General features: G+C 38.8%; 1 protein-coding gene and 1 gene segment (V, D, J or C); one reads left to right on the top strand and one right to left on the bottom strand.

The window, feature by feature from the left end:
• Positions 1–2,349: 2,349 nt before the first annotated feature.
• Positions 2,350–6,182, bottom strand: LOC113043622 (uncharacterized). Its single transcript, XM_026203120.1, has 2 exons — positions 5,386–6,182; positions 2,350–4,926 (listed from the first exon to the last, which is right to left on the bottom strand). The coding sequence occupies exon 2, from the start codon at positions 3,824–3,826 to the stop codon at positions 2,363–2,365; it is 1,464 nt and encodes a 487-aa protein (XP_026058905.1). The 5' UTR covers positions 3,827–4,926; positions 5,386–6,182; the 3' UTR covers positions 2,350–2,362.
• On the top strand, positions 5,588–8,793 carry LOC113043673 (immunoglobulin lambda constant 7-like). The segment is given in 4 exon segments: positions 5,588–5,624; positions 5,791–5,978; positions 7,361–7,409; positions 8,261–8,793. Coding segments are annotated over 4 exon segments (588 nt in total).
• Positions 8,794–13,552: the final 4,759 nt, after the last annotated feature.

The following is a 13,552-nucleotide window of genomic DNA, read 5'->3' as shown; positions in this document are numbered from 1 at the left end:
CAGCTACAGTTTCGCATCAGACAGTGCACTATAGACCCCCTGAGGACCAGTTCCACTCATTCTCTACTATAGGAGAGGAAGAATTGTATAAACTTGTTAAATCATCTAAACTTACAACATGTATGTTAGACCCTATACCATCTAAGCTCTTAAAAGAGGTGCTTCCAGAAGTCATAGGTCCTCTTCTGACTATTATTAATTCCTCATTGTTATTAGGACATGTCCCCAAAACCTTCAAACTGGCTGTTATTAAGCCTCTCATAAAAAAGCCACAACTTGACCCCAGAGAGCTAGTTAATTATAGACCAATCTCGAATCTCACTTTTCTGTCCAAGATACTAGAAAAGGTGGTATCCTCACAATTATATTCCTTCTTAGAGAAAAATGGTATATGTGAGGATTTCCAGTCAGGATTTAGACCGTATCATAGTACTGAAACTGCTCTCCTTAGAGTTACAAATGATCTGCTCTTATCATCTGATCGTGGGTGTATCTCTCTATTAGTTTTATTGGATCTTAGTGCTGCGTTTGACACAATTGACCACAACATTCTTTTGCATAGACTTGAACACTTTGTTGGCATCAGTGGAAGTGCATTAGCATGGTTTAAATCGTACTTATATGACCGCCATCAGTTCGTAGCAGTGAATGAAGATGTATCATATCGATCACAAGTGCAGTATGGAGTACCTCAAGGCTCAGTTCTAGGGCCGCTACTCTTCACGCTTTATATGTTACCCTTGGGAGATATCATCAGGAAACATGGTGTTAGCTTTCACTGTTATGCTGATGATACGCAGCTCTATATTTCCTCGCAGCCCGGTGAAACACACCAATTTGAAAAACTAAGGGAATGCATAGTCGATATAAAAAATTGGATGACGAGTAATTTCTTACTGCTAAATTCAGAAAAAACAGAGGTGTTAATCATAGGGCCTAAAAACTCTACTTGTAATAACCTAGAACACTGTCTAAGACTTGATGGTTGCTCTGTCAATTCTTCGTCATCAGTTAGGAACCTAGGTGTGCTACTTGATCGCAATCTTTCCTTAGAAAGCCACGTTTCTAGCATTTGTAAAACTGCATTTTTCCATCTCAAAAATATATCTAAATTACGGCCTATGCTCTCAATGTCAAATGCAGAAATGTTAATCCATGCATTTATGACTTCAAGGCTAGACTACTGTAATGCTTTATTGGGTGGTTGTTCTGCACGCTTGGTAAACAAACTACAGCTAGTCCAAAATGCAGCAGCAAGAGTTCTTACTAGAACCAGGAAGTATGACCATATTAGCCCGGTCCTGTCCACACTGCACTGGCTCCCTATCAAACATCGTATAGATTTTAAAATATTGCTTATTACTTATAAAGCCCTGAATGGTTTAGCACCTCAGTATTTGAATGAGCTCCTTTTACATTATACTCCTCTACGTCCGCTACGTTCTCAAAACTCAGGCAATTTGATAATACCTAGAATATCAAAATCAACTGCGGGCGGCAGATCCTTTTCCTATTTGGCGCCTAAACTCTGGAATAACCTACCTAACATTGTTCAGGAGGCAGACACACTCTTGCAGTTTAAATCTAGATTAAAGACCCATCTCTTTAACCTGGCATACACATAACATACTAATATGCTTTTAATATCCAAATCCGTTAAAGGATTTTTAGGCTGCATTAATTAGGTAAACTGGAACCGGAACACTTCACATAACACCGTACTTTCTACATCATTAGAAGAATGGCATCTATGCTAATATTTGTCTGTTTCTCTCTTGTTCCGAGGTCACCATGGCCACCAGATCCAGTCTGTGTCCAGATCAGAGGGTCACTGCAGTCACCCGGATCCAGTACGTATCCAGACCAGATGGTGGATCAGCACCTAGAAAGGACCTCTACTGCCCTGAAAGACAGTGGAGACCAGGACAACTAGAGCCATAGATACAGATCCCCCGTAAAGACCTTGTCTCAGAGGAGCACCAGGACAAGACCACAGGAAACAGATGATTCTTCTGCACAATCTGACTTTGCTGCAGCCTGGAATTGAACTACTGGTTTCGTCTGGTCAGAGGAGAACTGGCCCCCCAACTGAGCCTGGTTTCTCCCAAGGTTTTTTTCTCCATTCTGTCACCGATGGAGTTTCGGTTCCTTGCCGCTGTCGCCTCTGGCTTGCTTAGTTGGGGTCACTTCATCTACAGCGATATCGTTGACTTGATTGCAAATTAAAACAGACACTATTTCAACTGAACAGAGATGACATCAATGAATTCAATGATGAACTGCCTTTAACTATCATTTTGCATTATTGAGACACTGTTTTCCAAATGAATGTTGTTCAGTGCTTTGGCGCAATGTATTTTGTTTAAAGCACTATATAAATAAAGGTGATTGATTGATTGACTTGGGCTTGGATTTCAGCAACTTGTTTCTTTAGTTCGAAACTATCAGAGCTGGGCACATCACATGAACAGACTGACACTTGGTTGGAGGCTGCTCGTGACTTCGGGTAGGCATTATGGGGCTTAGTCATCCCAAGATGCTTCCTCATCTGTTCCTCTTTAGAGGCGTGTTTGTCTTCTTGAGTTCGAATGAGCACTGCTAATTCGGCAAAAGTGGGGGGTCGGATTTCTCTTTTTCCAAGCTGAAGATCAGCAATGAGACCATTGTCCCAACACCCTCTGCAGAATTGTTTCAAAAGGTAACGGTCACGTTCACTTTCTGCTATGCCACCTCGTCTGATTGCTGCACTCAAAATGACCTGTAGGCGGTGCAGGTAGTCTGATGGTTTTTCACTCTGATTTTGTAGAGTGCTCATGAGTTTGGCCAACAACTCGTCTCCATCCTCGACTGAACCATATACGGACTCTAACAGCTCAAGATACACAGCAGGCAGGGCTGGAGGGCGCACAAGTTTTACAATATCAGCAGCTGGAGGTAAGAGACTGTCAAGGATTTTTCGCGTTCTGTGCAGGTCAGAGATGGAAGGGTCATTTATCAAGAAGTCGACACTTGCACGCCAGGTGTCGAAATCTGGTTCATTGGGGGGACGAGGAGACCTCCCTGAGAAAACCCTCAAACGGACTGAGGTTTGCTGTGACAGAGTAGCTTCGCTTGTCTTCACAATGTGTTCAACCACCATTCTCTGGACACTGGGTGGGTCCACAATATTTGTGAAAGCAGGGCAGCTTGTCACAGTAAAGTTATCAGTGGTAGTTTCTGGAGAAGGGGGAGACACAGATGTCTTTTTATTCTTGGTTGGGTTTTTAGTTTCTGAGCTTTGAGTTGGTGTCACTTTTGAATTAGTCAGGGGGCTACTTATTGACGATGGGGTGGTGGCCTCTGCACTCTGGGAGTCACTGCTAGAACCATGACAGCTAGTTTGCTGAGATTCTGCTGGAGCTTGCTTTTCAGAATGGGTTTCTCGGAGTTTCTCCAGTTCCTCTTGAAGCACACTCTGGAAAGACAGTCCACTTTCTTCAGCAATGGCCTTCAATTCCTCAAGATACCCTTCAGTGGCAGTGCAGATAGAAGGTTGAGTGTAGACAGTAGCTAAGGCACGCACTCGGAAGGTAACACCTGGGTCAGAGAGACTCCCCAAAGTTAAGGGTAAGAAGGGACACACATTTTTAATTGCTGAGTAATGGTTATATTCTATGATGGCATTTCTGTGAAACTCTGAACCTTGGTTGTCAATGATAATAGTGCGGCTAATTGAACCATATCTCTCCAGGTACTTTTCCAGCTCATTGTCTACTTCAGTTAACGTAAGGCCTTCGACTATGAGAGCATTTGCTACGTTAACGTTTTCTCGCTTCACAATATCCATCCGTTTCTCTTGTTTTACTAATTTCCCTTCTCTGTTTCTTTAACAGTTACCCTTTTTGCAAGAACCGACTCCTGGCTGGCTCGCCAACTTTTATGTAACATTCGTCCTACAGCCTACATGTTCACTATGTCTCGGACCAGATCAGAAGTCTATGCTCGCTCTTGAGCCAGTGTTGCAGCAAGACAAGGGAAATAATCACAAAAGACAGGTTTGTAGTTGAAAGGTAAGTAGTTTTTCTTTTATACTCAAAAGGTAAGTATTTTTTATATACTTGTATTAATTTGTGTAACGTTGGAGAAAACCAACAAACAAAGGAGAAAACAAACAAAAACAAACAAAATGACAGCTTCGATAACAAATTAAAAAAAAAAACCTCTTGAAATAAATTCCTTGGAATTAAAGATACTTTTACTCAAATATGACTCCTTGTGTGTTATTTCTATAATTAGACATTTAGTTAATTCTAGTTCACTCAATTTAGCTGCTCTAATTCCTTAGCTGGATAGCTATCCACTTTCAAACAACCCTGCTTCTTATTTTCACATAAATGATAAACAAAGTGTATGTTCAATACCAAAATGTTAAATTGTTCAACTTAATACCCTTTGTATTCACTCTTTTTTAAGGAAAATTTCAATAAAAGATGGAAAAAAAATAAAAAAAATAAAACAGCAATAGAGATAATTTCAGATAAACCGTCCAATGAATGACACACCAAATCAGAAATGACTCAAACAATTAAATAGGACTTTAGCTCAGTTCAGTGTCCATCCTGTTTTTGATGTTCAGTTAAAGAATTTCAGATATGCAATTCCGAGATGAAATGAGTGAGAGGAAGGGGAAAAAAAAAACCTTCATTCACAGTTGCAATAACGTCCAGGGAAGGAAAAAAAATGATACGTGTGGTCCTACCACTTTGATGAAACATGAAATTGTCCAAGTTCAGGAAAATCAGGTTGGCTCGCCAGTTTCCACCAATGTTGAGCACTCCTCGTTGATGGCAGAAACAGTTCTAACTCAGAACTCCTCGTTCACTTTCAAAGAGAGATATCAAGGACCGGAAACACAGAAAATAGAGAGAAGGGGGAAAAAAAAACAACCTTGCAAAGACAAGGCAGAAAAAAAAAAATAATTACAATTAATTCTCTTTAAACAGCATTAACACTTAAAATGGCAATTATCACAACAAATTCTTCAAAATGAATATATATACACACATTTACTAGTGCTTATCACCCTTTTCAACCCTAATAGAAACAACTATGGGCTAAAAATGAAGAAAATGACGTCTTAAAATGACGTGCACTCAATTAGCTTTTATAGCTCGTTCCACATGGCTAGCAAAACTCCACGTGAGCTGTGTTACACACATTACACTCATGACGTCAACAAATGTGCATAAAACATTTTCAGCAGCAAATAAACTCTTAATTTACCACTTAAATCACATTTTCTAAGTATATTTCACAAGAATTATACAGATCAGTACCATTTAAGACCACAAAAGACTGAACAATACACAACTATGACTAATTAAGGTAGTTTATGAACTCACTTACCAAGAATAAAGTGCTAATGATTAGAAATAATCTCAGATGAATCAAGAAAATCTTTTCGAATGCCGTTTTCGTCGGATGAATCAGCTCAACTTCTCGTTTAATCTTTAACTCCACAACTGCAAATGAATCTGCATCACTGCTTCAGCAGCCATTTCACTTTTTTTCCGTGACGAGACTCACTTCCCTAACCCGCGCTAGAATGATGACGCAACCCACTCAGGGCGGAGCTAATCCGAATGGTTCAATTTATTTCTTTTTCTAGTCTGTTACATTTTTTGTTATTTATTGAGCAATATTTAATTTCTTAATCATTAAAATAAAGTAATTAAATATTTATATGAAAATCGTTCTTTTCTTTTTGTTTCATAGGTTCAATATGAGTAATAGTAACCTTGGTTACACCAGTACCGCATCGTCAGCTCGAGGACAGGTCCGGGGACGAGGGCGAAGCAGAGGAGGTCGTGCAAGAGGCCTTGCAACTAGGGTCCGAGGAAGTAGAGGCCGAGGACGGGGTGGTCGAAGTGCAGGGCAAGGAGCACTTGAGTTCCCTCAGTTCTCACCATCGCTGGAAAGCCACGCCGATATTAACTCGCGTTTTATTTCTTTGTTTATCCAAAGACTTTTTGTTCATTGCCTTTTCTTGTACTGTTACTGTCTTTTTTTTTTTTTGCCTGGTTTGCCTTCACTAACTGCATAGGCCGGTACTGTGAATGTGCTTGCTGTTTCTCTGCCATTGTTTTGGTATTCCTAGGATCCGTGCGTGCGCAAGTGGGCAGGTCATGTGTGGCAAAAGGGTGGTTGCCATGGTTGCGAGAGAGTGACAGTCGCCTAAGCCAATCCTATGTTTCGTCCCGAATGGAAATAATGAGCTGTGTTTAATACAGATTAAACGGTCTAGAGTCACTCGATTTTTATACGCTTTTTTATCAGAGTACTTACATTTTAATTATGCATTGATATATATAGAGAGTTTAAACAAATTTGGAAGAAAGTTGTTTATAAATTTCTTACCTACCCTGCCTTTAATGCTGTTTTTTTGGGGGGGGGGCTAATCTGTGCAGGGTTGTTATGCCCTGGCAACCAAAAAGACACTTCTTTTGTGACAATTCGGTCTCTCGCTCTGATAGGTGAATGTCTCATCTCTGCTCTGCTGCACGGGAGCGCGCGCTCTTCCGGGAGAAATGCCCTTAGGACCCATATAAGGAAATTCAGCTCCATCTAACGTCACACAGACCCATACTCGAAAAAAACTTTCTGAAACTTGTGACAAACCGGAACAGGTATTTTTGGAACAAAAATACTCCTTCAAACGTACAACTTAATTTTTGAAACTTTGTCCATGTTTAGCATGGGAATCCAACTCTTTAACAGTGTAAAAAACTCAGTATGCATGAAATAGCATTTCACCCCCCCTTTAAAGATGGTGATAGATTACAGCTTGATCATGTGAAGTTTTGTTGTTCTTGTGCTGAGGATTCACAACAGCCTGTACAGTATATATTTACGGTATATATGAACAATTGTGTCTTGATTCTTTTGTCTGAAAATGCAGGTTGTTTTGTGAAATATTATGATTGAGTTGCATATAAAGAACATAAGCAGAAACTCCACAACATCGTCATGATAAAAGAGGTCAAAGGTCACCTCAGAGGTCACAGGTCATCAATTACTGTATATTTCTTTAGAAAGGTCTAAATCAGCAGACAGCTAGAGATTGATAGAGACATACAGGATTTAAAGTCAAAGTGAATCATGTCTATCGTAAATGTGATTAATTAACTCTTCAACTGATTATGAAAATAACTAAATTTATGTTTTTTCTTCAGTTAATAACAAACATTTTGAAAACACTTTGTCTTTGTTCTTAATTTTTGAAGTATTTTTGAAACTAAATGAGTGTTGAAGTGTTTCTCTCTCTGCTGGAGTGTGTGTTCAATCGAGTGGAATAGAGGTTTTTGTACGAGTGTTTCATTAGATTGTATCACTGTGGTACACATTCGGTGGAGGAACTAAACTGGTGCTCGGTAAGTCTGTCTCTTTTGACTGTCTTTTACAAAATTATTAAAATGTTTAGATTTGTTTAATTTATTGTATTTTCACATTTAGAGCTTTAAAATAACTGAATTAAATACTCAGAAAACAAATATTGTCCAAACACATTTCCATGATGTGTCTCACTTTGAGTTTTATCAGTTAATTTTATTTACAGATTTATTTTCATTAATGTTTACACCGTCCATATGATGTTCATATTTTATTATATATATTATATATGGAGAAATGTCATCAGAATGTCAATAAAGTTACTTCTTGTAGTTCAGTCAATGATTTTGAATCTCTTTTGGTCATGCTGTGCTTCAAGAACTTACAAAATACTAAATATGTGACTGTTCAGAAAAGTTGATTCTATTGTTTATTATTATTACAATAATTTGCATTTGATGTGAGATATAGTAATAAAAAAGCAGCTTGAAACATTAACATTTTTAAAAGTGTAAAAAATTATTTAACAGTGTAATAGGATTTTAAGTTCAGTTAAGACAATGTAAGAACTTTATGATGAGATTTAAGACTATACTGGAATTAAAGCGTTCAGTGTCTTTGTACAGTGTCAGCGTTCATGTACATTGTTTCATTTTATGAGGTCTCATTTAAATGTATGTAGTGATTATATAAAGTTTGTATATTGTGTATATATCAGCTGTAGTAATGTTGAATAACGTGAATGATGAGACTGTTGTGATTTTGACTGCACTCCTCATGTCTGCTGCTGAAAGTCCTGTTGAAATGCTGTGAATGCTGCAGGGCAGAAGAGTGCTGGAGCTGCAGTGTGTTTTCTCTGTGTTTGTGAATGTGTTGTGTTTGTCTCCTGCAGCTGGTCCCACAGTGAAGCCCTCAGTGTCTCTGCTGCCACCCTCTTCTCTGCAGATCTCTGGAGACTCAGCCGCACTGCTCTGCCTGCTCAGCTCTTACTCTCCACAGGGGGCGCTGGTGAGCTGGACACTGGACGGCTCAGAGGTCACCGAGGGGGTTGTGACCAGCGCAGAGAGTGAGCAGGACGGCCGCTACAGCCGCAGTAGTGTCCTGACCCTCAGCACAGCACGCTGGGAAGCGGGAGAGCAGTACGTCTGCAGAGTAACACATGATGGAGCTCCTCATGAAGCCTCGTTCCACAAGAGTCGCTGTTAGTCGCTCGCAGTGCTGATGTTTCTCCAGTGAGCGCTGCTCTCTCCTGAAGATGAGAGTATCTGAGTGTCCTGTGTCAGGCAGGATTCACATGAGTCTAGTGCTGCAGCTGTAGTCATTTACAACTCAATACTGAAAGAGAGCTCTAGTGTCAAAGCACTGGCTGATCTTTCAATCTGCTGTGTTTGCTGCAACATTCAATAAAGCTTCTCAACAAACTCCAATTGTTTCTGACAACATCATTCAACTAACAGATGAAGATGCATGTAGTGTTTGTCCAGGTGTCTTTCAAAAGCTCGATCAGTAGCAGTAAATCTAGTCAAATAAAGCTCTTGGGGTTTGAACATGGTCTCTGGAGACAGAGCTGCTCTATTCTGAGAGGATCACAATCACTCCACTCTGACAATGCAAATTAGATTTTCAGCTCACACTCCCAGAGTCACTGTTTGATTGGTTACATGATCTGGACTGAAACACACCAGTTTCACTTCTGCTGTAGTCCAGCAGCCCAGGTGAAAAGGAAATATTTTTAAATGGTGCTTTTTTTGGACATACTTAGTATATTTTGTTTTTAACTATTGTGTACTTACATTAAAAATTAATAATTTGATACAATGCACTTATTGTGTACACACGTTTTTACATTGCACTTTAGTACTGTAGGAGCCATAAGGCTATAAATAATGTTACTTAATGTCATGGCTGTATTTAGCTAGGGTCTGTACTTCCCCCTGTGGTAAAGGGAAAGAATTGCACCACTTTGGGGACTTCCTCAAGGCAGCCATCTTAAACAGGAAGTGATGTGGCAAAGGGGAAGAGGGAAGGGAGACAGTTTTTTGAACTACATTATACTACACTGTTTGTTTTTGAATTAAGAGTTTTGTTTCCAAGTTTTCACCTTTTGGTTACAATAAATCTCAAGTCTGGTTAAAACAGGTGTAGCATCAAACATACTTTCCCTCACGGAAGTGGCTTAAGAAGGAAAGGAAGCCACTACATTAAGTCAAAAAACTCCCAAGAAGGACATACAGGCATGCGGTAGGCCCAGTGAAGGCTAAATTCAGAATGATCGAGCCATGTGTGGCGGCATCGACAGCTTTCTAAGGATTCTGAAACTCATCCAATGCGTGAGTAAACAAGGGTGAACTTATTTCTAAGAGCTGTGGTTGAGAAATTTTGGCTTTGATCAAAGCATGGTACAAAAAGTTGATGCTTACGTGTACATTGTGGCCTGTTGATTCTAAGGAAAGCTGGATACTTGATTGTGCTTGTTTGTGTCAAACATGGCTGATGAAAAGGATGAAATTGGACAAAGCATTGGATCCCTCAGTTCTATGCGTAGGGGAAAGCTTGGCGTGTGCACACGTAGGATGAATGAAGTAAAGGCATTGCTTGCTGATGGTGGTGATGTAGAATCAATAAAAAGAAGTGCAGAGACATTTTTTATGTCACTTGGAGAATTTAAGTCTGCCATAGTCTTGTGCAAGAACAAATATCTGATGATATCAGAGAAAATGAGCGTATTGACTGGTTTGAGCCTAAAATGGCTACATTTGAGAACTTTATGAGTGAATATGCAGAGATGTATAAAGTACTAGAGACCCATACTTGAGTAAAAGTCAGTGTTAATTTCGTTGACTAAATATTTTCGTCATTATTTTCGTCACGAATATATTTTTGCGGACGAAAACGAAACAAAAACTAAAATAGAAGGCACTGATGGAGACTAAAACTATGACTAAATTGATTGACATTATCGTCAATGAATAAAGGACGAGACGAAAATAGACTGTGACGAAAATCAAATCAGCAGATGGGAGAGATGCGAGGAATGAGCAAAAGAACCGGCAAAACGGAACAGGCGAGACTGCATGAGAGAAGAGAACCAATCCGAGCCTGACTTATTGAGACGTGAAGCGAAGGTTTTCAGTTTTTAAATGAGCTCACAGGAAGTCGGCATTCGAAGAGGTGATGTCTAAAAGAGCGACAAAATGTCCACAGCTCACTTCACATTTGACGACGAACAAAACAAAACAAAGCGTAAAGCACGCGGATCGCTCATTCGTGGCAAGAACACAACCAATTTGAAAAGACATTTACAGACGAGCCACCTGGACATTTTCTCAAATGTAATTTCACAACGATGTTCTTTTGTTTATTGAGCTAAGCAAAATTGGAAGACTGCGGTGCGTAGATGTTGTAGCATTAAATATTACGAACTGAAAAGTAATGTAAAATAGCCCCTTCTTCAAGTTAGATGAGAGCACAATACTAATACGCAATATTATGATACATACATTTGATTAATACCAATGTTTAGTATATTTTATAATGTTCTACTTGTTGACAATATCACAAATATTTCTATATTAGTCATGTGAAACGTGAATGTTCAAATCCTATCATTATACATACTAATCTAGCAATATTGTAGTATTTAAAACATACAATATTGCTAGACAAATGAATACCTTATAAAATCTTGTTACTTTTTTTATCCACCTAATTTACTTTAAATGTATGCACTTATTGTTCAGCTCAGCTGTAAGCTTTAAGGTCCTGGACCTAACTTTACTTTTCTTTTATTGATGGTCAATTGGCAGCTAGTTATTGTTTATATTATCATGACAGTGTTTGTTGCTGCATAAAAGCTTTTGAAACGTAATAAAAACAGAGTTGTGTTGAAATAAAGTTGAATTTGTGTTTTATATATTTTGGTTAAGTTTGTTTCCTATACCAGCTGTAAAAAATTGTCTAGTAAATCTGTTATTGATTTTAGTCTTATTTTAGTCGACTAAAATACCAAGCAATTTTAGTCGACTAAAATAAGACTAAAATTAAAACAAATCAGATGACTAAAACTTGACTAAAACTAAAAAGAATTATAGTCAAAAGACTAAGACTAAAACTAAATTAAAATTTCGTGTCAAAATTAACACTGGTAAAAGTACAAGTGCTCTATCAAAAAAGTGACTTGAGTAGAAGTTGAAGTGCTCTTTAAGCACCACACTTAAGTAGAAGTACTAAAGTATTCAAAATTTTTTGTACTTAAGTATTGCAAGTAGTCTATTTTAAAATGTACTACTCAAGTACTGAAAGTAAAAGTAGAAGTATTGTGTTATGTAGCTGTTAAAGAAAGTAGTCAAAAGTTTGAACATATTGTTTTTACTATTTCAAATGATTAACCTAAAGGACAATCACAATTCCTTTGACTGTAACTTCTTGTAAACAAAAAACGGTTACTAGGGTTAGTTAGCCCAATTTGCAAAATGATGTCATTAATAACTTACCCTCATGTTGTTTCACACCCATAAGACATCAGAGGGTCATTTAGAATTTTTTGAAGCATCGAAAATACATTTTGGTCCAAAAATAGCAAAAACTACGACTTTATTCAGCATTGCCTTCTCTTCCGTGTCTGTTGTAAGACAGTTAAAAACAAAGCAGTTTGTGATATCTGGTTCGCGAACGAATCATTCGATGTAACCGGATCTTTTTGAAACCGTTCACCAAATCGAACTGAATCGTTTTAAACAGTTCGCGTCTCCAATACGCATTAATCCACAGATGAATTAAGCTGTAAACTTGTTTAATGTGTCTGACACTCCCTCTGAGTTAAAACAAACCAATATCCCGGAGTAATTCATTGACTCAAACAGTACACTGACTGAACTGCTGTGAAGAGAGAACTGAAGATGAACACCGAGCTGATTCTATGTTAATGTTATGAGCCCAGGTGCAGTCAAGGCCAATGACGCCATTGCATCGAGCGCAAAAGAATCGGTGAACAGTTTTCTTCAACTGGTTTATTGAATCGAAATGTCAGAAAGAACTAACGTTACTGGTCATCCGAGAACCGATGCAACCGGTTCTTGACTCGTGAACGAGTCATTATCTGGCTCGGCTCGGTGTTCATTTCTCTCTTCACAGCAGTTCAGTCAACACGTCTTCTTAATCGCTTGTTTCGTTCAATGATGTGCCAGCTTCATCAAACCTGCCATCTACAGTTCTGGCAGTGGTTTGTAATGGAATGATTCGTAACATTATTATAATTGTAACGAGTAACGATGCAGCACATAAAAGAAATATCGGAGTAAAAGTATTAAACTCAGCGAAAATATGTACCGAAGTAAAAGTGGAAGTAGGAGAAAAAAATAATACTCTAGTAAAGTACAGATACCGCCTTTTAGTACTTAAATACAGTAGTGAAGTAGTTCTACTTCGTTACTATACATCTCTGTGAATATGAGATGTGGAAAAATGTTCAAAAGGATCCACAAACACTTATCGAGCCAAGTGATAGCGTTTCGAATGTGTCCAATAGGGCTGTAGTACTCGAGTCCGGTCTTGGACTTGAGTCCGGACTCGAGACATTTTTCTGCCGTCTCGGACTTGTCTCGGACTCTTTGCATTTGCACTCGGACTTGTCCATTGGACTCGCCAAGTCTTCTAGTTGGTCTCGACCGAGTCCAGCAAAAAAAAGAAAAGAAAAAATTTCTCCTTCAAAACAAAACCACATTTGCATGATGTCGCGACTGAAAACGTGTGGAAAACGCTAGGCGCGCCGCTCTCCTTATTTCCAAACTCTGTATCCTGCGCTTGCGCTCCAGTGGCGTCTGCTGTTGCTGGGCAACCATGACCCGCTCTCCATGATGATGCATAAGTTTCAGCAAAGAATAAATGGATTTCCAGCACTAAACATCCCTTTCAGTAGCTCTGATAATAGATTAATTTACAAAATGGCTTTCCTTGTACAGCTATGATCATCTGTTTCTCCATCTTAGCTTTCAGTATTGTTCATAGAAAGGATGTGTATGACCAGCGGTGCACTTACTGCGACCTGAAAAGTTTAGATGTTTCTAATTTAATTTTCTACCTGTTAGATTGTGTTTTATTTACGTCTACACCTAGATCGCCTCAAACATCCCCTTTACAATAATGAAATACTAATTATTGTTGTACAGTATAGGGGTTGCAAGAC

The sequence above is a fragment of the Carassius auratus genome, chromosome 25, assembly GCF_003368295.1.
Source record: "Carassius auratus strain Wakin chromosome 25, ASM336829v1, whole genome shotgun sequence".
NCBI lineage: Eukaryota > Metazoa > Chordata > Actinopteri > Cypriniformes > Cyprinidae > Carassius > Carassius auratus.
This window is presented reverse-complemented; position numbering and strand designations above follow the sequence as displayed.